General features: G+C 42.7%; 2 protein-coding genes across 4 annotated transcripts in view; one reads left to right on the forward strand and one right to left on the reverse strand.

The window, feature by feature from the left end:
- Positions 1 to 8,672: 8,672 nt before the first annotated feature.
- On the forward strand, positions 8,673 to 17,784 carry zgc:92429 (uncharacterized protein LOC445063 homolog). The gene is made up of 11 exons (XM_061710393.1): positions 8,673 to 9,013; positions 9,719 to 9,768; positions 9,848 to 9,904; positions 11,855 to 12,009; positions 12,207 to 12,310; positions 12,994 to 13,046; positions 14,186 to 14,256; positions 15,052 to 15,154; positions 15,358 to 15,477; positions 15,583 to 15,645; positions 16,574 to 17,784. The coding sequence occupies exons 1-11, from the start codon at positions 8,950 to 8,952 to the stop codon at positions 17,027 to 17,029; spliced, it is 1,296 nt and encodes a 431-aa protein (XP_061566377.1). The 5' UTR covers positions 8,673 to 8,949; the 3' UTR covers positions 17,030 to 17,784.
- Positions 17,785 to 18,626: 842 nt separating this feature from the next.
- The window catches only part of si:dkey-172j4.3 (diacylglycerol kinase delta), a 93,468-nt gene continuing 85,179 nt past the window's right edge, over positions 18,627 to 26,915 (reverse strand). For all 3 annotated transcript variants that reach the window (XM_061710390.1, XM_061710392.1, XM_061710391.1), the window contains 7 exons: positions 26,222 to 26,356; positions 25,598 to 25,761; positions 24,138 to 24,243; positions 23,819 to 23,908; positions 22,841 to 22,954; positions 22,647 to 22,761; positions 18,627 to 21,501 (listed from right to left, as the gene is read on the reverse strand). In XM_061710390.1, coding sequence (XP_061566374.1) covers positions 21,449 to 21,501; positions 22,647 to 22,761; positions 22,841 to 22,954; positions 23,819 to 23,908; positions 24,138 to 24,243; positions 25,598 to 25,761; positions 26,222 to 26,356 — 777 coding nt within the window. In that variant the 3' untranslated portion in view covers positions 18,627 to 21,448. The remainder of the gene's footprint in view (positions 21,502 to 22,646; positions 22,762 to 22,840; positions 22,955 to 23,818; positions 23,909 to 24,137; positions 24,244 to 25,597; positions 25,762 to 26,221; positions 26,357 to 26,915) is intronic.

The following is a 26,915-nucleotide window of genomic DNA, read 5'->3' on the forward strand; positions in this document are numbered from 1 at the left end:
GAAGTGGGATCTGATGCTTCTCGTGCGTCCCAAGTGGTTCTCGATCAAGTGCCAAGGAAGCGCGTGAGCGTGGCCGAGCTTCCTGCTGCGGGTTTCAGGCCCGTTAAACGTTTCTGGCCCGCGTCGATGTAACTGCCGGTAATTATTACAGCTTTATCGTGGATTCAGTTTTTTTTGTTTTCGGGAAGGGGAGCTCTGCCCTGTCTCTCTCCCTGCCTCAGACTTGTTCTCACATCTGCAGCCGCTAGTTTCCGGTGTCTGCCCGGTCCACGGGTTGGCCCAGCGCAGGCGACCGCGGCCCCTCGTGATCCCCGAAGCTGCAGCCGCACACCGGCATCACTGTAGCACGAACCTGGGTGCAGGAGGACGCACCTTGATGTCACGTCCAGCTACGTCTGTGCTCTGATTGCGTCAGAGAGCAGATCCCTCCTGGAGGAGCCAGGTCTTCCTCCTCAGGGGGGGTCAGCGAGTGCATGGTTGTAGTCTTGTTGATGTCCATTCCCCCCCCCTCCCAAAAAGCATGACGATACGCCAGACTCGTTTTTATTATCTGGCATGTCAGGCCCCAGAGTGGTCGGATGCGATGGATCTTTAGCAGTCCAAGACGGCTAAATCATTAAAAAAAAGCACCATTTTTATTTTGATTCTTCTTCCAAAGACATTTTTCTAACTGCAGCACGCCTTCTCCGAGAGCCCCCCGCTGCTGCTGCGGCGCCACCTGTGGGTGGCTGTGTGTAGCAGCGGGTCAGAGTCGTGACGGAGGTCCTGAGTGTCACTAAGTTGACTCCAAAATCTCTTTTTGTTCTTTCTAAATCTGCGTTTTTGGGTAAGAAGAAAGTTTGCTGCCACATTATTCTGTATATAAAGAAATGGACACGGTCAAAACACAGAACTTAAAGACGTACCTTCATAACCGCATTATTTTAATTTGCTCTCGCTTTTTTGTTTGTTTTTCTGAACGTGGAAGATATTAGCATCGTTGCAGAGGTATCTGAGGATGATTACTACCTGGTGGGGGCAGGTTCAGCAGACGGGCGATGCAGAGGACGCCTGTTTATCTGTCTCTTTCTCTTCCGTCTCCTCCCCCCATCTCTTTGTACATTTTTTTTTCTATTTATTAAAAGCAGAAATATATGGATTGTATCAAGCATGGAAAGGCAACCAAATGTTACAGTTGACAAAAATTACAAGCTTTTATTTTACAGCAGTATATTTGTTTATTCTAGAGATTTGTTTTCTTTTTTTTTTTCTTTTTTTGGAAGAAATAAAATCATTTTCCATTCCTAAGCAGTTTGTATTTATTTATTTTGTCCTTGACTTCCTTGATTCAGCCTCTGCGGGTGGTGTTTCTCCAATTTACTCCAGCAAAGATGCAACAGTCACTTTCTCATGTGAATATCACATATTTGTTTTAAATACTACAAAGACAAAGCAGCACTTTTCATAAACATATTTCTGTTCACGTCCATGTTGTCTTATTTTTCTACCACCGTTTTTATTGATTTAGAAATGTTGTTTGTTGTAGTTTTGAAAGTGAAATATTTACTAATACCACCTGATTTCATCTGCCTGAAGCTTGTATTTCCTAATTTCTAAATGCTCCACGTGTTCAGCGGGTGACGGGCCTCGACCTGGGGTGGGAAGTTCGTGTTCTTCACTGATCCTTGATGGCATGTAGCCACAATGTTCTTATCAGGGGCAGATTTACCGTTAGGCAAAACTAGGTGGTGGAGGGGCCCCGTGAAATCTTCACACTTATACAGTTATTACTTATTTGCATGTATTAGTTATATTTATGATTAAAATCCTCTCGCTAAAATGCCAGCAGAATGCGTATCATATTGTGTGTTGGGGCTCCCCCTTCAGTGTCACCACATTGGATCAGTCCTTACTGCGCATGTGCAGAACGGATCCAAGAAAACGGTGGCAAAACAAACGGCGCGAAGTGCCGAGAGAGGAAGAGCAGAGTACCGTAATCGAGAAGAGAAAACGCAACACAAAAATGAAAAGAAGCTACCCCAACGATGCTGAAAAGAGGAGGAAAATGACAAGTTTTCATTTCACAGGGCCCCATGCCTGCCTTTGCCCTGGGCCCCAAATTTCTTAAGTCCGCCCCGGGTTGTTATTTATCTCGCTGACTCAACAAAGACAACCATCATTGTATTTTGTTTCTTGTCGGTCCACTAGACGAGTCTCTACTTCCTATCATGTACTAACCCGAGACCAGATCCAACATGTTCGAGGGTTGTACCTTCAATCACTCCTTTAGCTTCTAATTCTGATTTGGTGAGGTCGGTTCTTGTAAGTTGTATTTTTCAGAAACCTTTTCTTGAGTGATCTCAACGTAACCTGCCTGCTTTGTGGATGCAGAGCTGCCCGAGGAGCTGAACATCACCAAATGTGATATTTATCTTCAGTCTGCAGAGATTTCTTGGGAGTTTTATGTTGAGAAACATGAGTCATCGTCCCACTCTCGGCACATTCGTCGGCTCTTCTTTTGCCCTTTTTTCAAATGCAAAATAAGCATTCGTTATTGAAAAGCAATTAAAAAACAATCGGCTTCAATATTTGAATGTTTGCACCAAATTTTAATTGCATACGGACTTAAAAGGATTTCTTAATCACTTCCTGAGCTGAATCGAATCCCTTTTGATTTAATCTTCCAGTTTAGTTATTTTCAGAGGTGGTTTGCAAATGAAAATTAAAAAAAATGTTAATCACAACGTGGCCATAAGTAACACGTCTTCTGAGTCACACCACTGGGATCCAGTCACACACAGACCCACGGGGGCAGATGACGGCAGATGATAGACTACAGGATTCTCCCACAGTCCTGAGCGCTTTTTTTTTTTTTTTTTTTTTTTAAGTGAAACAAAGCTCAAAAGGATATTTCTACCATTAGAGAATCAACTGTTGGTTTACTTCAAGTTGAGACGGGTGGTCTGAGACATCTCCATGTGCTGACCTCCACGTTGCCTTTCAGTCATGTGACATTTGTGGGAAAGCTGCTGCACTGAAGAGCAAGCGAGTGTGAGTGATTGCACTGATGGGTCAGAACTGAAACCATGTTCAGTTGGAAATTATCTGCAGTCTTCTTCCACGTTTCCTTTCGGCACCAGCTCCTTGTTAGGGATGGGAATCGAGAACCGGTTCTTGTTTGGAACCAGTTCCCAGTGTTTCAATTCCTTTTTCGATTCCAGTGGGCATGAATGACATCATCACGTACGTTGCGTAACCAGCAGTCAATAGTAAACATGGTGCCCAAGCTATATAAACGCTCCAAAGTCTGGTTACATTTCCGTTAAAAAAAAGACAACATGGCAACTTTCAATACTTGCCAAGTGGATATTTCGTCAAAGGGACAAAATATCTACCAAAATGCAGAAACATTTGCACACGGAGCATAAAATAACAATCAATGAATGTTTTTGATCCGCTCCAGACCAACGTCAGTAATTCTCCCCCCAGCAGCAGCAACGTTAGCATGTCCTTAGTTAATTAGTTACCTGCAGTATTATTAGCTAAGTAACACTGCCTATCATATTAGCGCCATTTGCCTCATTGTTGTCTTTTTTTCCCAAATAAGAATCAATAAAAAACCGAATCGTTAAGCTGAATCGAAAATTGAGTTGGAATAGTAAAGATCTTGGCCCGGTTTCCCAGATCAGTTAAGAAGCTCTTAACAGCAAAGGACTTCTTTGAAGGAGGACCTTCTTAAGGAGCCTGTGAAAGAAAAACGCATTTCCCAGAGTCGCTCTTAGCTTAAAGGAGCTTGAGGCCGGATTGTGGCAGGATTTATGAAAAAAATCCGTATACATTTTAAGTTTTCTAGTAATAAGGTCAGATGAAGCGTTCCAAACCCAAAAGAATGTGCCCTCTAGTGTATCTCTCCCTTGCCTTGAACAGGCTGTGTGCTGCAAAATGTGCTGCAATTCGGTCCCGAATTTCCCGCGCTGGGCTGCGGATGTGACGTCACATGACGCTGCATGCACGTTCTCCCCGTTCTCCCGTGCAGTTTTCACTGTTGGCTGCAGTACCCCCGACGGCCGTCGTGGTGAAGGGTGGCGCTAGAGTCTCATTTCTTAAAAGGAGCCTCAAGCTCCTTTAAGAATCTCTTTCATTAAGAAGGAAATGTAAGATGCTGCTGACCCCGTCTTTACAACCATCTTAGTGAACAAAGACTCACAGATCCAGGCGTGTCAGGCAAATCAATATCACACCAAGCAATGAGATATTAAAACAATGCACACCGCACAAACTTGGATCTATTTAGATTTATATTGTTTAGCATTCATTGGTGACAGCAAAGGGGGGGAAGAAAAATAAGGAATAACAAGTGTGTTCCTGTATATGTTTTATGCATTATGCACAAATAAAACGATCATCATGACTATCATTTATCATTTGTCTGCACACATCCCAATTCTGCGTGCATATTTGAGATAATGTACCACACTCAAAAATGCTTCAGGGCACATCAAAAACATCCACCCTCCAAACCTGCCACATTTAACACATCAGGCAACTGACAGGTGTAATTGAGTTCACCTGGAACCTCATTAAGGGAGACTTCATCCACTGCTCAAGGTGTTGCCACATCACACGTGTGAGATACCATGGCTGCTATACAGCATATTCTCGCCGCAAATCAACCGCGTCGCCGTGCGCGAAGCAGAACGGTTTATATGAACGCATTTGTGCTTCAGCACTTCAATCGTCTGGACGTGCTGTTGGACCGGGCTGTCCAGATGAGGTACCGGCTTCCACGGGCTGAGATACAACGCCTCATCACGTTGGTGTCTCCACATATCCAGAGGGCAACCCGGTGCAATTTCGCCCTGAGCCCGGAGGTCAAGTTACTGGCTGCACTGCGTTTTTACGCAGTGGGGAGCTTCCTGGAGGTGGTGGGGGACGGCACCGGACTGAGCAAGGCGTCAGTGTCACGCAGTGCGGCAGCCGTGACACCGATCCTCCTGCGTGCCCGAGCGCACACAAGATGCCACCACAAGGGAGGAGATCCGCCAGATCCACCAAGGGATCCCCCCGGTGATTGGTGTTGAGGAGCAGCGCTGCGTGTCTCCACAAACCCGCAAATACAACGTTGATGAATGCAATATTCTGCTTAATAGTGAAAAAGGTCAAGCAGCTAAATACACTTCAGAATATTTTTTTGAGGTGAAGGATTCTGTTTTACTAGTCAGGAGGATACAATGTGGTCCTATATGCTGATCGTTAAGTTAATTTGTCCTTTCGTCCATCTTTCACATTTAATAAAAACAATACATTTCCTCATTATTCTCTTACCAAGACTACTTCCTATTTAGTTGCAGTCTTGTTTTCATCATGAAAAAGGGTCATTGAAGTTTTTCATTATGACACACAGGGAATTAGTGCGTTAGGTAGCAGTGCTGCGTGTGAAAATGCGCTGATGGTGATCGATTTGCCTGGCATCGATTGATTTGTTTTCAGAACCGCGGTGGTGGACAGCTCCTCCAAAGAGCTTCTAAAAGAGCGAAACTAAAGAGCGGTCCTGAAAACGGTGTTAAGAAGTAATCTGGGAAACACCCGTATCTTAGGGCCCCTTCTTAGTTGAAACCTTCTTTGGAACCTTCTTAAATCCTTAAGAGAGGTCGGATCTGGGAAACCCGGCCCTTATCAATTCCCACTCCTACTCCTGATGGCTAAAAATATCTTATCAATTCCCACCCCTACTCCTGATGGCTAAATGAACACATTTAAAAGTGTGAAATGGTAAAATCCGACCACTAATTCACACTTTCAAGGCTTTCAGAACCTTTTAGTTGCTTGTCAAATACGACCCTTTCTGCTGAGCTGCTTGCAAATTTAAATGGCACCTTTTTCCAAAATGTCACAGATCTGTGTGAAACCGCCTATAATGCCACACATCTCCGCTGTTTTTAGTTTTCTCTCCTTTTGTGTATATAATCTGCTGGTTTTGGCCTGACGAGTCCGTGTCTCTGTTGTTCCATCAACTCTCCCACGGCGAGGGCTTTAAGAGCAACCCCCCCCCCGACTTGCAGAGCTCTGACAAATGAGACTGTTTGTATACATTTGTTCCTCGATTTAAAGCGCAGGGCTCTGAACGGCTCCGGGGGGGATTCACTTATCCTTTTTCCTGTTTGTTTTTTGTGTGTAATAATTTGTCTGTCTGGTCCTTAGCAGGAAGTCCATCAGTCAAAATCAGCCCGACGAGCCGCAGCGTTTGTCCCTGAGTGAGTGATGTAGATTTCCTCCCTGCAGCAGCTCCCACTTCCCCTCGTCTGTTCAGCATGAATTATTTGGTAGAAAAGCTTCAAAAGGCATCTCCACTACATTTTATCTCAAGCTACGGTGGATGATCCCATTTGACAGACATGAAATAAAAGGTTGAATATGTTGTCAGGCAAGTAAATTCACTCGGAGCTGCTCCCCTCCAAAGTCCTCCAGCACTTGACTCCTGATGTGCTCCGATGTGTTCGGCTGGCAGCGGTGAACTTGGGTGGGAACCGCTAAATAAGGGTAAGTAGTGAGGTCACTGGCTTAGTATGGAGAAAGTTAAGTGTTTTTAAGGAGCAACAATCGATAAAACGAGATTGAAATGAGAAACACGTTCATTCAGGAGAAAGAACCTTAACATTTGAATAAAATACAGATAGAGCTGCCAAGAAAGAAAGTGACCTTGTGCATGAATGAATGACTCTTCATCACAGAGCCTGGAAGTCACTGGATGCTTATGAACATATTCTGTGTTCATGGAAAACATCCCAGTGCATGATTTCCGTGTTGTGATGGTCTTCATTTCTACACTTTCAAATCAAAAGTGAAGCAATGAGTAAATCCTGTTAGGAGATGCCTCAGTTCTTCCTTTCACCACCGCATTTGATCAGGCTGGTCAAACTTCTTAGCCAAACCAAGCAAAAGATGAGAAAGTAACCATGGTAACGAATGTGTTGCATCAGCAGCAACACCCGGCGTTTCCACTGAGCTGTAGAAACAGTCGCACTTGTGATCAAGAAGGTTTCTCTGCTTCACATTATACAATATCGTTTATACTGACACTGTCTGAGAAGAAAGTATCAAGTGGGAGTTGATCCTTTGTTTTATTTAACACCCCCCCAACCCCCTCATGTCCCAAAGAGTCCCATATGGATATTTCCTGCTCCCTAAATGCCCACAACTGGTAGAGATGTTCCTTTAAGACTTTACATTTGGCTCCTTAGACGTGCGTGCGTGCGTGCGTGCGTGCGCGCAGATGCCAACTAAATGCAGGTAGGAAGCTGCTATTGTTGTCCTGGTGATCATCTTTTTGAATTCCTCCCAGTCCGAATGCTGGTTACACACACTTTTTTTTTTTTTTTTTTTTTACAAAAAAACTAATACATTTAGGTTTGGGTGAAAGAACACATTCAAATAAGAAAGGTGATTTAAGTGACTGAACGTGGCATGGTTGTTGGTGCCAGACGGGCTGGTCTGAGTATTTCAGAAACTGCTGATCTACTGGGATTTTAATGCACAACCATCTCTAGGGTTTACAGAGAATGGTCAGAGAAAGAGGAAATATCCAGTGAGCAGTTCTGTGGGAGCAAATGCCTTGTTGATGCCAGAGGTCAGAGGAGAATGACCAGACTGGTTGGAGCTGATAAAAAGGCACCAGTAACTTAAATAACCACTCGTTACAACCGAGGTATGCAGAAGAGCATCTCCAGAGGTGTCAAGTAACGAAGTACAAATACTTCGTTACCTTACTTAAGTAGAAATTTTGGTTATCTATACTTCACTGGAGTAATTATTTTTCAGACAACTTCTTACTTTTACTCCTTACATTTTCACGCAATTATCTGTACTTTTTACTCCTTACATTTTAAAAACAGCCTTGTTACTCTATTTCATTTCGGCCTTTAAAACAAAACTATCCAGTTAAATTGCTCCATCCGGATAGAGTGAATTTGGTTGTGGTTGTTTCAGATGTTCTTGTCCAGTTTTGTTCTTACATCCGTTCCCTCAGATTCCTGCAACTAAACTTGGATGTACATTCCAATAAAGGTTAGGATAAATGATAACATGCCTCTGAAGTTTGACTTTTTGCACCATTACAATACTTATAGGCAACTAGTCATCATATCTTCTGCTCTCTGAAACACACGTTAATGCTCAATAGTACACATATATGGTTCTTTAATATATTTGCATTATACTAAGATGCATCCGTTTTCAATGGCTTTTGTCCTTAATGGCTTTTTTCCCCCTTACATTACTTTCACTTTTATACTTTAAGTAGTTTTGAAACCAGTACTTTTATACTTTTACTTGAGTAAAAAACTTGAGTTGATACTTCAACTTCTGCAGGAGTATTTTTAAACTCTAGTATCTATACTTCTACCTGAGTAATGAATGTGAATACTTTTGACACCTCTGAGCATCTCTGAACACAACACATCGGACCTTGAGGCGGATGTGGCTCAGCAGCAGAAAACCACACCGTTTCTTAAACATGACAATGAGTTTACTACTCAAATGGCCTCCACAGTCTCCAGATCTGAGTCTGTCTGCAGCAGGAAGTGAGAGGAATCCGGGAGCTGTCGGCTTCATTGTGGCGGCTGCTGGCGGTGGCACGGTAGGTCTGTCTGTAACAGCTGACCAGCAGCTCACCGGGTGGAATGTCAACCTCCCACCTCCAGATAAGTTTTGACAGCTGTAGGTTGAGAGGGAGGAGGGAGTAGAGCTGCTATTTTTATCTCCCTTCCACAGAGGCCTGCAGCAGATGCAGAAACCACGTTTCCTCTCTCCAGAAAGTGATCAGTCCTTCTGGATCTCCTTTCCCTTTCTGGCCGACGGGAGAAACTTCTGGAGCTCTGACGAGACATAAAGACCCGGAGACGCAGCCGGGTGGGAGCAAGGTTTCCAGACGTGAGCAGAGAGATCCAGATAGAGGACGAGCAACAGACCGACATGGCTCTGCTGTGCTACAACAAAGGCTGCGGAGAGAAGTTTGACCCTGACAAGAACAAGGATGGTAAGACCTCACTGCCCGTTGCTGTTCTTGTCCTCTCAACACTTCACACTATTGTTGGGTTTATCTTTTAGTTTCAAGGAACCTTCATCTTCAGATTAGGTTAAAATAAGAGCACCCGCTGAGGTAAAACCTGTTCGTTGGTCCTGATTCAGTTTGCAGGCACAGATTTGCTTTGATTTCCTTATTTTCCAAACAATATCCACAACTAAGTCCATAAAAAAAGTGTCATTTTTCTTTTTCTTGTTCAGATTTACAGTCTTTCCCCTCTGAAGCGGCTGCTCCCTTTTATTTTCAAAGCACTTGCTCGTGACCACATGTACTCTGTTTCGGCCTTGATGTGCAAATGAGATGTAAATTGTGGACATAAAATATGCAAATTCATTGTAAACAGACGGAGATATGTAACGGTGCGAGTGATTATACACGGATTGGAGAAGTTTCTCTCGCTGGGGATCAGATTTATGGTCCGACGCCGGATAAACAAGTTGTTAGTTTCCATATTGTTGCACTTGCTGCTTTGGAAGTTGGTCTCTGTGTGAGCTGGAGCACTAGTGGCCTCCTTATATGGGACGGACAGCTCCTCCACGCTGCAGTGACTGAGCAGCTGGTGCACCGTGTGTGTGTGTGTGTGTGTGTGTGTGTGTGTGTGAGAGAGGGTCTAAAAGCAGAGTCATGTTGTCTTTTTTCTCCCCCCCCTCTGAACAGATTCCTGTCTCTTCCATCCGGGAGTTCCCATCTTCCACGACGCCCTGAAGGTCAGCTGATTGACAAACATTTATTGATTCAGGTCTGATCTAAAACAAGTGGTCAGATTGTCATTTGTTTTGCATCCAGGGCTGGTCCTGCTGCAAGAAGAGGACGACCGACTTCTCAGAGTTCCTCTCCATCAAGGTAACGGCCCCGGCGGGGCCGAGCGCCGCCGATCATTCTGGAGATGATGTGAAAATATTCAGAGCCTTTGATTAAACTTTCATCAAGTGGAAGTAGAAACCAGGGGTGGAGGGAAAAAACCCTCATGGGAAACTAGTAATGACACATATTTGATGGATTTATTTTTAAACATTCTTCAGTCAAGGGGGGGTTGAGGTTTTTGTGGCAGAAGTCCGACGTGTTTTCGTGAAAATGCAGCAGAGATGCGGTACAACAGTTCCCTTCTCAACCATGTTTAACACCTCTGTTCACAGCAGCTGCTTTTAGGCAGAGGTGGACAGAGTACTCGACCCCAGTACTTGAGTAAGAGTACAAATACTACTGGTCAAAATTTACTCCGTTACAAGTAAAAGTAGCTCAGTCAAAATATTACTCGAGTAAGAGTAGAAAAGTACTTGCTTTTAAAGGTACTTAAGTATCCAAAAGTAAATGCTTTTACATTTACTTTAAGTAAAAGTAAGAGTAAGAGTAGGCCTACATTTCTTATTTTCCACATCAGTAAATTACTATATTTTTTCTAAATTAATTTAAGGATCTTTTAACTCTTGTTTCTGAGAATTAACTCTTTGAAACCAGCTGCACTGATGTGCTGCTTTTAGAACCACAATGTTATATAAAACCTGCTGAAACACCAAAAACAAATCAAATGAATGGGATCATAAGAGGACAGCAGATGATGCAGAGTTTATTAACAATCATGAACTGAAACCAAATGAACCTGCACCATCCAACTAAGTCTGGATCCCCCTCAAAGACCACTGCTTTACAAAAAACTACATCTCTGCTTTCAATAACTCAATGTTGAAGTCACTTAACTTTACAGGAAGGACATGTACCAGTACAATATAGCAATATAGAGCATAACAAACTGTCTCCCAATGTCTGTCTCTGTGCCTGTCTCCCAATATCCGTCTAAAAATAGGATTTTAGGGAAGAAGAGAAAAGAGCAGACCTGAAAGTAACGAGTACTTTTCAGCCTTCCTAGAAATTTACTCGAGTAAAAGTAAAAATATTTGTCTTGGAAATGTATTCAAGTAAGAGTAATAAGTACCAAAGAAATCTAATACTCAAGTAAAGTACAAATCCTCTGGATATGTACTTAAGTACAGTACTCAAGTAAATTTACTCCGTTACTGTCCACCACTGCTTTTAGGGGGGGGGGGGTTGGAGTTACTCATTCATCTTGAGTATTGCAGCTTCATGCTACTTCCTCATATCAGCCAAACGCAGCATAAGGTGAAGTTGGTGAGAGGTGAGGCTTGGACAGACGGGTTTGTGATGTCACAGGACCTGAACACCCGAACTGTCACGGATCAGAACAGCCTCAACGGCCCGAAACAATGTAGTCATCTCAGATGTTTAAAATCTGTATTTGTGTGAGAGCTAAATACAAATATTAAATGTGAGTGTGAACATGTTGTAGTTTGTATGAAATACAGTGATTTTCTGCATCTTCTCTGAAGTTCTTCGGATGAATATGTGATAAAAAGGAAGTATATTTAGGTGACTTTATTAATAGATGTTAATAGATGTATTGTTAATAAATAGATTTTGAAGTCTTTTGGATGAAAATGTGATTAAAAAGGAAGTATATTTTGGCGAGTGTTAATAGATTCTAATTTAACCTGCATTTTGATGCCTCTCAGTTGAACTAGTTGATGTTTGGTCGAGTTCAAAAGCATTTGCTGCTTTAAATTACACAAGATTTCAGAATAGCATGGAAATGTAAGAACAGTTAAAGAGCTAAACTGAATTATGACATAAATCAGTAATCCCACAGTTAGTGTTAATCCGGGTGCTGCAGTTTTACTTCTCTTTAGGGGTAACGTAGTAAATATTTAGGTTTTTTTCTGGCCTTTATCTACACGAGTTCATCCTAATCTAACCCCACCTCCGGCGGTTGGTATGCAGGGCTGCAGCCGCGGGCGCCATGACAACGTGCAGCCCCAGGAGCCCCTGAGGCCGGCGGTGTCGTCAGATAAGGGGGGGATTAAACACACGGCAGACCAGGAGATCATCTACCAAGGCCCCAAATCTGCTGAGACGCTGCAGAGAGAGAGGCCCAGGTACGCGCTTCCTCTCCTCTTGTCAGGTGTTTTTATTTATCTATTTCTTCTTGAAGTGAGCAGCAGCTGGCGCGTTGGAGAGGTCAGGAGGAGGCTGGATGCAGCGGCGCTGGAGTGAATCATGCAGCGGATGACAAGTGTGATACAAGCTTTCATTTCACCCGTTACCGTGTTAACGTGTGTGTGTGTGTGTGCAGTTCTGAAGAGCCCAGGACCAAGCTGCCTCACAAGGTGTCGGCGTCGCTGGTTCAGGTGCTGGAGAAGCTGGACATCAACATGAACGCCGACATGGAGAAGAAAGGTCAGGCCGGGTCCCTGGATGTGTTCACGGTGTTTGGGATTCACCTGCTTAAACTAATCAATAATAAATGAAGGTTTTCTTGCATATAAATGAGCAAAATCAGCTTAATTTTGTATAATCGCTGAGCCCAGAAACATGCTTTGCCCTTTTGAAATCATTAGTTTTCTGTTCTTCCTTTAATTTCCGCTCTAATAGCGGTGTCCTTTTAGTCTTGTTTGCATCATTTTTGAAATATTCAAATCCAATCTTAGCAAAAACGGAGAAAATAAAAAAAACAAGTGGAGAACTTAAGTGATTCTGTCTAACTCTGATCAAATAGATAAAATACTGCAAACAGCAAAAGCGTTGCTAAGATTTCCGAGCGTCTTGTAAAACATGATTAATTGCTTCTGTAGCGTGTAAATTACCTCGCCGGAGCTAAAACAAACGCTCACGCAGGGGTGATTAACCTCCTCTGTGCCCCGGCTGCCTGCTGCACTGAAATAAACCTCTACTGTTGTATTTGAATGTGTAAACTGCACTTTTTCACGCCTTTGCGTTCCCAGAATAAATACACCTTCATGTTTACATGTAATTGGTTCTTATCCGTCATAATGAGGTGGACAATAATGTCTGATAGATGTGTGCACGTGTACGTGAACTGATGATTCAGGCTTCACCTGGTTTTCTTTCTTGTCCTGCAGAGAGTGAGGCGGTCATGGTCGGGACCCGCTGCAAGAACCCAGGCTGCAAGACAGTGAGTGCTCAGGGCGTGCACGTGCGTGCACGTGCGTGCACGTGTGTGCGCGGGAATATTCTGGGGTGTTTCTGCAAAAGTCTAAATTAGATCTGACATCAGCAAAGGCCAAAGGATTCATCATCAGTCAGGATGCTGCAGACTGGAATTAATCCAGAATGAGACTCAGAAGTCATGAACTTTGACCTCATTCAAGACAACAAGAGCTGTGTCAATCTATCACCGTCTTCTTTATAATCTTTTTTCCATAAAAGTTGTTCCACAATCACGATCAGACAGTTTAAATTCGACTCCTCCCACTAAAAACTCCCTCACTGCCAGCTGCGGGGGTTTTAGTCATTCAGCTCCAGAAATAGGCCTCAGACTTCACGCTGAGTTGTTGATGCAGACGTATTTCTCTTTGGCTAAAATCTCAGAGAATAAATATTCAAAAGGAATATTTCATTTTGTTGCAGTGTGTGCATCTTACCGAGAATCAGGGAGGATTTCTGAGTCAGACGGACCTCATATCTGCTCTGGGGGGAGAGAAGAGCCAACATTCACCGTCTAAAACCGCTCAAACTAAAAGTCCCGACGGGAGTCGAAGTGTTTACCCAAACGGACGCAGGATGAAACTCCAAAAATGATGCTCCTGTGTGTCTGTTGGCTCGACTCATTCGTCATAAATCGCTCCTTTATTTTATCAACGGCCAGCGAGTCAGCTCATAGCTGCTTCACACAAGTCCTCTCCAAGAAAAGGAAATATTGTTTTATGCCCCTGAAACAGCTCTTTGACAGCGCCGTCCAATAAAATGTCCTCTCTCACCTGGTCTCCACAAACACGTCCATCATCCTCCCTCTGTAAAGTTTATAAAGAGCTCCATCTAGTGGAGACTGGAGGTATCAGCTTCTACCTTCCACTTTTTCCCCTTATTCTACAGTTATTAATTCATAATGATGCCCCATGCAGATATAATATCAGCTTCTAAATCAGGACCAAGTTGTTGGGACTGGGTCTACACTTGAGTTTCTAGTATCGAGTCTCTAGACTTCGTGACCTCCACATGCAGACCGACTCTGACCGGGGAACTTCCAATGTCGTCTTTATTGATCCGATTATCTTTGCACTGCGATCAGGAGCCTCCTGTCCCTGTGTTCAGGTCTACCAAGGCCCAGAGACGGACATGGAGGTCTGCACCCACCACGCCGGAGGCCCCGTCTTCCACGAGGGGTAAGAAGAACGACTTTACCGCTGCAGGTTCCTGCAACAGAAAGTAGGAATCATTCTCATGATATAATTGCAGCCTGGACCCGGATGGTTCTGGCTTCAGCACAGTAGGCCCTGTAAAAGAGGAATGTGTAAACCAGGGGTTGGCAAACCAAAATGATGAAAGAGCCAAAAACACAAAAAACAAATATGTCTGGAGCCACAAAACATTAAGTCTTGTATAAGCCAATGAAGGCAACACATGCTGCCTGTATCTATATTAGTTATAACTGGGGGAAGATTTTTTTTTTCATTATGCACTTCGAGAAAAAAGTTGAAATGTCGAGAAAAAAGTCAAAATGTTGAGAAAAAGTCAAAATGTCGAGATTAATGTTGAAGTACAATCTCGAGAAAAAGTCGAAATGTCGAGAAAAAAGTTGAAATGTCGAGAAAAACGTCGAAATGTCAAAAAAAGTCAACATTTCGAGAAAAAAGTCGAAATGTCGAGATTAAAAAGGAAAGGAAAAAGGAATAAAGAGAAAAAAGGAAAAGGGGAAAAAAGAAGAAAAAAAGAGAAAAAAATTAAAAAAAGAAGAAAAAAATGAAAAAAAGAAGAGGAAAAAAAGGAAAAAAAAAAGGTCAAACATTTTTGAAAAAGCTCCAGGGAGCCACTAGGGCGGCTCTAGAGCCGCGGGTTGCCGACCCCTGTTGTAAACAGAAGAAATGTGAAGGCCGTGCGAGCGACACAAGGGGCGCGGGGTTATGGGTTAGGTTGGTGTTAGACTGGGCAGAAGAACCTGACAGTGGTTTCTCGCTCAGATATAAATACTGGAGCTGCTGCTGCATCAGGACGACAGACTTCAACGCTTTCCTGGATCAAAAGGGCTGCAGCACGGGGAAGCACCGCTGGGTCCCCAAGAAGGTACGTGACCCCCCCCCTGCACAGCTCTCCATCCGTGCCAGGCAGTCCTGCAGGGAGAGACCCCCCCATGTAGACAGAGAGTCTCATAAATGAAAGACAGATGATTGACGTCATTTGCAAGTCTGATTGACTTTTTTCCATGTTGAACTTTAGAAACGTTTATCCAAATGTGCATTTGTTTTCTCCGTGACTGGTATCCGCAGGACAAAAAGAAGGTGGCGTGTCGACACGACTGGCACCAAACTGGGAACAACGTCGTCGTAACAATTTACGCCAAGAACTCGAACCCGGAACTTTGCACCATCGAGGCCAACCAGACGGTGGTGAGTATTAACAAGTCCACCTTAAAAATGTTTTTTTTTTTACGTCCTGATTCGTCTTCTACAACTTAATCAACTGGGTGAACTTCTGTCGTGTCTCTTCTTCAGCTCTCGTGTCTAATCCAGTTTGACAACAATCACATCTTCAAGAGAGAGTTCCACCTCTGGGGGGTGAGTCTGATAAAAGTCTTCCAGTTACCTACGTTAACCTCTGCTGCTCCCAGAGCTGGGTAGAGGAGACAAAAATTGTACTCAAGTAAAAGTACTGTTACTTCAGAATAATATGACTCAAGTAGAAGTAAAAAGTAGTCATCCAAATAATTACTTGAGTAAAAGTAAAAAAGTACTTGGTGAAAAAACTACTCAAGTACTGAGTAACTGTTGAGTTTTTTTAACAAAACCATTCAAAACGAAAAAAAAGTTCAAAATAATCATCTTCAGGCAAATTAAATCAATAAAATAATATATAAAATAAAAATAATGAATTAAAATTAATAAAAAATAGCTTAAATCAAAATAATCTTAAAGTAAATTCAAGTACTTTAATAAATAAAATAATAACAGAATAAAAAAATAAATTAAGCACAAGTAGCATACATTTTCAAGCCTTTGTACTTTTCTTTTTTAACCAGGCAGAACTAGAACAAGCCCATTAACTCATAGAAACTCTGTGTGTGTTTGAGTCTGTGTAAATGTGACAAAACATGCAAAAACAAATATTTCTCCCAAAGAATCACGCAGTGATGTCATGAGATTGACGCGTAAGCGGATAAAAGGGATAAAAGAAAAGTAACAGCTCAACGTAGCCTAATGTAGTGGAGTAAGAGGAACAGTTTCTTCTTCACAAATCTACTCAAGTAAAAGTAAAAAGTATAGTGATTCAAAAATACTCCTGAAAGTACAAAATTTCCCAAAACTTACTCAGGTAAATGTAACAGAGTAAATGTAACTCGTTACTACCCACCTCTGCTGCTCCCCAGCTTTATGTAGGATGTGACAGAACCCCACCGAGGGGGAGGGCCGGCTTTATGGCCTAAACCGGCCTATTTAAGTTTGATTTGAATGAAGTCGATAAGCTCTGCGACTCCTGCCGTTTCAGGTGATCAACGTCAAGCAGAGCTCCGTCAACATGGTCCCGTCCAAGGTGGAGGTCACGCTCCGAAAGGCCGACCAGGTGGCCTGGGGCAAGCTGGAGGACCCCACCTACGTACCCGAGCCGGAGCCTGTCGACGACACCGTCGCCGAGGACAACGAGCCCCATCCGCCCGACTGGGAAATCGACGACGACGACATCAGCGACTCGGACGAGGAATGGGCCTACGACACTCCGGAGAATAGGAAGAGAGGGCAGAAGGCCGGCGACGGGGGGGAGGACAAAGAGATGGAAGCCCAGAACCTAAAGAGGAAGGAGGTGGAGGAGGAGATGAAGAGGGCGATGGAGGAGAAGAAGAGGGCAGAGGAGGAGAGGAGGAAGCTGGAGGAGCAGAGGAAGCAGGAAGACCAGGAAGGATATGAAGACATGCCGGAGCTGGAGGATGATGCTGAGGTGGAGTAATAGTTTTTGAAGCACAAACGTGGTTCCTGCTGCCTCCTGCTTACTTTGAAAGTCCTTCATAAACAATTTAACAGCCATCAGGAAGTGATCAGAAACAAGTTACCTGTGAAATGACCGCTCTACTCTCCATATGCACACGTGAATGTTGCTATTTTTCAGCTTGATCAAAATAAATAAACTTTTCTATGTCTATTCCCGCGGCTGAGTTTCTGTCTGAACGTTCTCGTGTAACGTTTGATGAGCAGCAGCTGAGATCGGCTCATGAAAAGCTCCTCGTCAGTGATTCCAGGTGATGAAACCGTCTCATCCTGTCCACAGCCCTCACCCCTAACCCTCGTCCCATGAGTCAAACACTCCTACAGCAGCAGCTGAGGTCGGTTTTATGTTTCCATGGTGACCTGAAAATGTGGGTGCAGTTATAAGAAGAAAAACTTAACGTGAAACACTGATATCAACGATAGGTTTGGTGCCAATAAACATTATGCAAGTATATGTAAACAGAGGTGCCAAGTAGAAAGTTTGGTTATCTATACTTCACTGGAGTAATTATTTTTCAGACGACTTTTTACGTTTACTCCACAATTATCTGTACTTTTTACTCCTTACATTTTAAAAACAGCCTTGTTACTCTGTTTCATTTCGGCCTTTAAAAAAAAACTATCCAGTTAAATTGCTCCATCCGGATAGAGTGAATTTGGTTGTGGTTGTTTCAGATGTTCTTGTCCAGTTTTGTTCTTACATCCGTTCCCTCAGATTCCTGCAACTAAACTTGGATGTACATTCCAATAAAGGTTAGGATAAATGATAACATGCCTCTGAAGTTTGACTTTTTGCACCATTACAATACTTATAGGCAACTAGTCATCATATCTCCTGCTCTCTGAAACACATGTTAATGCTCAATAGTACACATATATGGTTCTTTAATATATTTGCATTATACTAAGATGCATTCATTTTCAATGGCTTTTGTCCTTAATGGCTTTTTTCCCCCTTACATTACTTTTACTTTTATAGTTTAAGTAGTTTTGAAACCAGTACTTTTATACTTTTACTTGAGTAACAAACTTGAGTTGATACTTCAACTTCTACCGGAGTATTTTTAAACTCTAGTATCTATACTTCTACCTGAGTAAGGAATGTGAATACTTTTGACACCTCTGTATGCAGAAATACTACATCCATTGCGCATGTGTGCTACCGAGCTACCTGTGTTCATGAATATTTACATTTGAACAGAACTTCTTTAATTTATCTTTTTTTTCTAAACATGTATTCCTTTACTGGGACAAGCACGTTTGGTTGGTTGTTTTTAAGCCTTTTAAGAAGAAAAGTCTCCACAATTCAATGTTTTTTCTTTTGATCTGAGTTTACAGCATCAATGGTTTTACTCCAATGTGACTTTTCTGTACAATCTGGACATTAAGTTTTCTATAAATTTACGTTTCACCTCCAGTCTCCAGACTAATTCCGTCTTAATGTGATGAGATCTTACTGGGAAGGTCATCGTGTCCATCAGGGCCTCTCCTCCTCCCTCCAGCTGGAGACCCGAGGCTCGGCGGGAACATAGGCCATACGACAAAAGCGACTCGACCCACACACTTCAAGACTTCTTTAATTTTCAGAGGGTTTGCATTGACGTTTGTCTTTTTGTTACACACTACACATGATAACACAGAACACCTCGCGACGTACAAGGTCGTGCAACATCTAGTGTGGCTTCCCGCTCGCGTCCTCCACGTGACGTCACGGCGCGCTCCGTCCGTGACGTCACTTCTCCGCTCCTTGGAAGAGTTTCAGTCCAAAATTACATCTTGGCAGTTTGACCCCTACCCCCCCCCAAAAGAAACTTAAAAATACACAAAATATAGCATGAAAAAAACAGGTATCATGGTGCCTTTAAGAGAAAATACAAAGAAATCTGTAAAAACATGTAAAGAGTTATCATTAAATGGCTTTCACATAAGTCTCCCCAACATCTCTGTGGTCCTTTTCATTATAGCACAACATTTTTAAATTAAAAGCAATGCATAAGGATTTCACTCAAAAACGTTGGCTGAACATCTCACATGTAAACGATTCATCAGTAGTCAATAAATAAGCTTGAAAATGTCCACATGTCGGCTTATAGTTTGAATAACGTTCATCTAATGAAGTCACCGTGGCGGTTTAAAGGCCCGCCACGCGTAATCACACACAACTGGGAGTCGCTTTAAAGCCACAATTGCAATAAACATATGTTTCTACATATTCATATAGTTATTCTTTTACAATTGGTTACCTATATTACATTTTACCAGCACATATTTGTCATAAATAAAATAAATTTGTCACCAAATCAATTGAGAAATACATGTAAACACTCAATATCTTTACACATTCATACACACGCGCAAATGTTTATATACATATATTTATATATATTTATATATATATAGATATATATGTATATATAAATATACATATGTATATTTTAAACCTTTTTAAGTTTGCTTCTTTTGTAAAGTGCAAGGCGAGATACAGTAAACTCTGAAATGTACACACACGCACACACAGCTGTTGCCTATGAAGCATATCTTAAGTTTGCAAACGCGAGCGCACCGTCATGTCAGACCCAGAGTGCAGCCTTGGCACGACGCGACTAAAGCCACGGGGGTGAAGAGCGTGAAGCCGTCCCACTGCAGACGCAGAAATACAATCCGACCCCAGCCGAGCGCTCGGCGAGGTCCAGAGTCACAGAAAGGATGCATCGGTTCCCTTAAGGAGGAAAAAAAGGGTCCTTCACGAGATTTGAGCTTCTGTCAAAGAGACTGACCTCACTTTAAGGTCAATCTTCTCTTTATCAAACATCATTTGCATCCAATTAATAAAAAAACATATATAATTAACTTTGGTGTTGCTTGAAGGTGAATTTTACCGCTGAATTTAGGCTAAAGAGTTGTTTTTTTTATCACTTGAAGTGCCTTTTAAAATTCAAGTACAGGAATTTGCATGTATTTCCTTCTACTGAATGTTTTGACCATGTTCTGATTGATAAAGTTTTGTACCCTGTAGTTTGTTTTGGAGTTTTAAAGTTTGTCTTATTGTCTTGGGGCTTTTTCTCTCATCACTGAGGTCCTGTAAACATGTTTAAACTAAGTTGATGCTGATAAAAGTCCCTGGTCGGGATGGATAACCTAAACCGAGCATCTCCGAGGCCGTTTCCACGGCGAGGCGAAGGAAGCTGGGAAAGGAAAACGGCAGCAGAGCTTGCACGGCGGCGCCGCTTCCCGTGAGGAAAGTAGGACATAGAAAAAAATCTATATTTGTAATAGTAGTTTTTAAGCACGGATAAGGCAGAAGAAACCCCACGAATGACCTGTGCACCCATGTAGCATGAGAAATCAAGAGTTGATGTGTCACTGATGCTTCGTCTTCTGTAAACATCTGCAGCAGAAGCCGGATCCTTTCATCTGATGCTGCACATCAGGACACGTCACGATTCAAGCGGAGGACAAAATGCACAGTGGGGTGAGATTTTTCTGTTTTTTTTTTTTTTTTTTTTTTTTTTTAAAACTCCCCCTTAAGTCACATTGTTAAACTACGAGATGCACTTTTTTAAAATCCTGCAGGCGGATCGTCTCACTCTGGATGAAACGACTGGCAGGTAAAGGTCACTGACTGCAAAGCCTCGGACTGCACAAGTCGCACAATTAAGAACCACTTTAGGACCACGACAATAGAACCTCGGTCAAATCAACATTATTATCGGTATTCACAGGTTAATACAAGTCCACACAAGTACATTCATCTGTATATTTTTTGCAACATTTAAGATATTCTGCAGTTCTGTAGACGATAACGCTGAGATACGTCTCAGTTTGTTCATTTTGTTGATTTGCTGCCATTGGAGTCGTCACGACAGTAGCAACACAAAATAAATACGCAGTCTGAAGGCGTTAAAGAAATACGAGTTAGGAGATTGTACAACGTGTATATATATATATATATATATATACACACGTATAAAATAAAACGGTTGCCACGATACGCAAGGTCAGCACCATGTAGAAACACTTCTTAAAATGCCGTTGTTCTGGGTTTCAGTCTTCAGATCTGCAGCTGGCCGTGTGGACGACAGAACCCGAGAGCAGAGCGCCGGCAGTGAAGCTACGCGGTGCAAAGCCGGGCCCCCGTCACAAAAGAAAAAATCTGCAAGAACATGGAGAGAACAAAAATCCTCCTCCTCATTGCCAGAACAAACAAAAAAAAAACAAGGATAACAAAGAAGTCAAACGGAGAGAAGCGAGGGTGGAAGTTGGGAGGAAGGTTTGACTTCATTCCAACACCTCTGTTCAGGCCACGGGGGCGGGCTGTTTGACGGGGATGGGCGCCCCTCATCTCTGGTTGTCATGGAAATAAAGCATCTCAGGCAGGAGTTCAGTTGCCTGACGAATCGGCTTCGGCAGCGGCACCTTTGATGTCCCACGTTCCTGCGGGAGAGCCAGAAGAAAATGGAGATGAGGTTCACCTGTTTATCAGCATAAATAAACATATTAAGAAGAACCACCGTCTATATTTAACAAAGATGGAGACAAAACAGGAAGAAAAAGAAGCAAAAACATGTGTAGAGAATTAAAAACCTCCACCAGTGATTCAACAGCTTGTACGTCCTCCAGCAGCAGTAATTTGAAGTGGTCGTTTCCTCCCTGACCGACTTTATTTCAGTGCTTTTATGTTCGTAGAGTTTACAACGCATCTTTAATACAGTTCTAATAGGAAGCAACTTTTCTTCATTTTAGCAAATAAAAGGATGAACTATGTTGCAGAGCGTCTGGTAAACAGGCTAAAGTCTTGCTGCTAATCAGTTATGATGTTAGTTGCAACAACCAGCATGGGTAAATTTACACTCCTTGGAAGACTAGCAATCTACTTAAATACTTCCCACTCGTGAATATGCTTAAAGGAGCATGAGGCAGGATTGAGGCAGGATTTATGAAAAAAATTCGTATACGTTTTAAGTTTTCTAGTAATAATGTCAGATGAAGCGTTCCAAATCAAAAAGAATGAGCCCTCTAGTGAATCTCTCCTTTGCCTTGAACAGGCTGTGTGCTGCAAAATGTGCTGCAATTGTGACCGGAATTTCCCGCGCTGGGCTGCGGATGTGACGTCACATGACGCTGCATGCACGTTCTCCCCGTTCTCCCGTGCCGGCTTCGCTGTTGGCTGCAGTACCCCCAACGGCCGTCGTGGCGAAGGGTGGCGCTAGAGAGTCTCATTTCTTAAAATGAGCCTCATGCTCCTTTAAAACTTTCTGAATCCAGATTGAGCAGTAGCTTCATATCCAAGACCATTGCTTATGTCTTTCCTCCATGGCATTGTGTACACACACCTGAAAGATGCAGCAAACTGAGCAAACATCTGCTTTTATAAAGATCAGCACACCAAGAACTGATGACCTGGATGCAGTTTACCCTAAGGGGGTACTTGGTACTGTCCACATTAGTTTTTCTTTCCTTTTGAGCTTAATTTTTCTTAAATAAATAAAGATGGGGTTAAAAAAAGTTCAATGTTATTGTTTAAGTGTCAAAATAAAAAAAGTTTTATCTTTCGCAGATGCATTTTAAAAACAGCTCACCTGAGAGAGAGCTATTGGACTTCTGCTTGTGCAGCTTCTCCTTGTCCTTCTTCACCTTGGGTATGATCTTCAGCTTCATTGTGCTGCTGCTCTTACTGCTGCTCCTCACAGAGTCCTGACACACACACACACAGACGTTATGGCGGCGGCTGCGGGCCGCGGGCGGGTGCTGACGGACGGCCGCCTCGCCTCACCTCTCCGGAGCACTGCATGAGCGGACAGATCCAGTGGATGTCGTCCAGCTTGTGGAGCTCGGCGCTGAGGCTGTTCAGAGTGGAGCGGAGCTCCTCCTCCTCCGGAGAGGCCGACTGAAGAAGAGATAAGTTGTTTTTTTTTAAAACCAGAAGCAGAATATGTTGTCAGAGCAGATGAAAATAGATACAAGATCAGACTAAATGTGACGAAATTAAGACATTCTGGAGGGAGTAATTAATGAAAGCATGTTTATCCTGTCCTGTATGAATATTCCCCTGGACCCTACAGTGTTATTGCTGCATCGATATCCAGCAGATCTCCATTTGAAACCCCAAGAACGTAAAGTTATTGATTTTGCTGTATTGCAGGCAAAAATGATTATTCCTCTTAACTGGAAGAAAACGGATGCACCTACAGTAGGTGCTTGGATCAAGATTATGGCACAATGTATGTCAATGGAGAGAATAACATATACATTAAAAAACAAACTCGGGATGTACGAGGAAATCTGGAAACCGTTTAATCAATTCATTAAAAAAGGAGAAATGGGGGTGCTTCTACGGGAGGAAAATGCAGAGCAGGATAAAGTGTAATTTTTGTTTATGTGTAAGTTTTGATTATGTACTGTATATCTTTAATTGGCTAGAGGTACCGTTGGACTGTACTTACAATACTGTCATTTGTTATTTTGTACTAATTTTATTAGTCTTATACCAAGAGAGATGTAAAGAGAGAATGGATGTGGGATGGGATGGGGGGGGGGGGGTTAAGATTGTTAAGTCAAAAGTTGTTGTGAAATGTCCTTTATAATAATATCTTGTGTGTGAATAAAAAAATCAATAAAGATATTGTTAAAAAAAAAAAAGAAACAAAAGCACAGGCCGTTCTTGGACATTGATGCTTATTTGAACAACTCTAAGGTGTTGAAAATCTGTGTTTCTGCAGACGAGGTCAGTGAAGTCACAGAAAAGCTGTACCAGCAGTTTCCCGTCCAGCAGCATCCTGGTCTCGGCCTGGAGGACTTTACTGCTGTTGACGATCTCCACCGCCGTGCTCCGACTCAGAAACTGCAAACACACACACCATTTACTCAGGGCGACACAAACCGGATCTCTGACCAGCGTTGGACCAGGAGCCAGATTTGCAGCCAGTGAGCCGACACGTGACCCCCGACCCCCCGACGTATCAACATATTGCTGAAAATCTGCCCCGCTTCACTTCTCCGTGTCGTCGGCCAAAGCGGCCATCTGGCCGGCCATCTGGAGCGTTTCCCTCCTCGCTGCCTCCCCGTCTTACCTCGGGGCTGGACAGTTTGGCCTCCGTGAGCACCAGGGCGGTGGCGTTGACGGCGTGAGCCAGCTCCTGCTCCACCAGCTTGTGGGTCTTGGCTGCCTCCCGGATCCTGAGGACGGAGGAGGAGATTAAACACTTCAAAGAGCTGCAAAAGACACAGCTGTGGACAGAAACGTTTAAGGAAAGTGGCTCATCGGTTTGCCTGAATTTGACCCTCCACACCTCCCTTAAGGTCGCAGAACAGACCTTAGGTCTGGTTATTATCTTCGTATCTGGTAGATTTTGTGGCGTTTATTAATTTTTTGTCCTTTTAAATCAACTTCTTTCGACACTTAAACTCTTTTTTATTTTTTTTATTTTATTTTTTTATTTTATTTTTAATTTTTTAAATTTTTTTATTTAAAAAAAAAAAAAAAAAAACTTAAACTCTTAAATCCCACAGAAAAAGTGACGGGGTACTTTGTTTTCATGCACTGCTTCTAGATTTTTGTCATTCAGAAACGACATTTTACGTCTTGGATCATGGGAATAAACTGTTTCACTGCACAAAATCTTTAAACTATAAGAACAATAATAGAAATATGGCCTTAATAGATCATTTAGAAATGAATGGAAGAACAATAACACCATTATCTTTGCAGGGAACATTAATAACTCCCTAATAAGTCCCTCATCTCACAAACTTGATCAGCGCCGACCAGTACTCGAGTTGTAAAAAAAGATCAGGGGGGATGGTGGATTTTATCATATGGGGACAGATAATTTGTGCTGATTACAAATATTATAATATATTACAAATAATAGCAGTGACCAAAACACCTACAGAAATACTGTAGGAATGACATAGCAGCAGTTAAATGCAGCCTTCTGTAAGCTTTAAATATCCACTGGGCTTACATCAAATACATCAAAACACAAGAATAAAAAACAGTTTTCTGAACTTATCAATATGACTCTGTCCTTCACAGGATAAGTAAAATGGATCACTGCAAAAACTCAAAATCTTAACAAGAATATTTGTCTTATTTCTAGTTAAAATGTCTTGTTTTAGTAAAAAAATCTCATTACACTTAAAACAAGACTCATCACTGGAAAAAACAACAATTTTCATCTGTTTCAAGTAGATTTTCACTTAAAATAAGTAGAAAAATCTGCATGTGGAACAAGATTTTATTGCTTGTAATGAGAAGATAAATCTTGTCCCACTGGCAGATTTTCCTACTTATTTCAAGTGAAAATGTACTTGAAACAGGTGAAAATTGTCAAATAAGTTATTTTTCTGGTAATGACTGTAAATGTTGAAATAGCACATTCATTGATGAAATGACATAAGGGATGGAAAGGGGGGATGATTTTGACCGTTTTTATTTCAGGGGGGATGCCATCCCCCCTCATCCCCCCTCAACTCGAGTACTGGCGCCGACTCGCTGAGACGACACAAGTCAAAGCAAAGTCTCACGCACTTGTTGATGAGCGTGTCGGCCACGATGCCCAGCTGCTGGACCTGAGCGCACTCCTCCTCCGTCAGGTACTCCATGGACTGCTGGGAGTTGAGGCGGGGCCTGGCCGAACGGTAGCTGTCAATCTTCCTCTTGTCCTCCCACGACTTGAGCGTGCTCTCGAAGGCCTGATGACGCATCACACAGGAGGAAAACATGAACTGAGAGAAAATGTTTTTAACCCGAGCCGACCGAAGCCGCGGAGAAAGAGAGAGACGCTTTATTGCATCAGCATGTGAGTGGAAAAGCATGCTGGGATACACCCGGGGCAGATAAAGCTGTTATTATTTACCCGATACAAGCCACATTTTAGAAAACAATGCTCGATGGTGGAAACCATGGCAACAAAGTGCACGACACCGCTTGGCTGGAGGAGGCTCTCAAACATTTGAGCAGCGTGAGCAGAGAACAAACACGGCGGGGACGGATTTGATTTAAGAACTCCTGAAATAGAGAGCAAACGAGGCGAGCCCTGAGCCGGGCAGCCGGGGGGGATCGGAGGCTTTTCTTTCCCCGTCGGTAGTTTCTCAAACGTTTGCAGTGTCAATACGAAGCAGGACTTTGTGGAGATTTGTGCCGGAAGCTCACTCTGTCTCTGGTGAGCATCTGAGCGCGGTTCTTGTGCACGATCTCCACGATGCCGGGGGGCTGGATCCAGGCCTCGCCGTCCACCTGCACGGGAACGCCCTCCTCCCCCAGGATGGTGATCTTCACCTGCCGGCACTAGGAAGGTGACAAGAAGGCTGTCAGAGATCGGAAACACACCTCCACACTCCTGTCATCAGTCCGTGTGTGTGTGTGTGTGTGTTAGACTTGTAGTCAAGAACGCCTAAACCAAGACAAAGACAGACCAAGACCAGAGAGTATCAAGACCAAGACAAGACCAAGACTAGTTCAGCTCACGACCACACTGCAAAAACTCAAAATCTTACCAGGAATATTTGTCTTATTTCTAGTTAACATATCTAATTTTTTGTCAAAAAATCTCATTACACTTAAAACAAGAGTCATTACCAGAAAAATAACTTGTTATTTGACAATTTTCACCTGTTTCAAGTAAAAATTTTCACTTGAAATAAGTAGAAAAATCTGAAGATTTATCTTCTCATTACAAGCAAAAAAATCTTGTTCCACTGGCAGATTTTTCTACTTAATTTATGTGAAAATCTACTTGAAACAGGTGAAAATTGTTGTTTTTTCCAGTGATGAGTCTTGTTTTAAGTGTAATTAGATTTTTTTGACTAAAAATTAGACATTTTAACTAGAAATAAGACAAATATTC

The sequence above is a fragment of the Cololabis saira genome, chromosome 20 (assembly GCF_033807715.1).
Source record: "Cololabis saira isolate AMF1-May2022 chromosome 20, fColSai1.1, whole genome shotgun sequence".
Classification (NCBI taxonomy): Eukaryota; Metazoa; Chordata; class Actinopteri; order Beloniformes; family Belonidae; genus Cololabis; species Cololabis saira.

Excerpts from the sequence above, each read along its gene's own strand:
- zgc:92429 (XM_061710393.1), top strand. The coding sequence starts at position 8,950 with ATGGCTCTGCTGTGCTACAACAAAGGCTGCGGAGAGAAGTTTGACCCT. Across the intron at positions 12,311-12,993 it reads CGCCGACATGGAGAAGAAAG|AGAGTGAGGCGGTCATGGTC; the intron begins GTCAGGCCGGGT and ends CTTGTCCTGCAG. Across the intron at positions 15,478-15,582 it reads TCGAGGCCAACCAGACGGTG|CTCTCGTGTCTAATCCAGTT; the intron begins GTGAGTATTAAC and ends TCTCTTCTTCAG.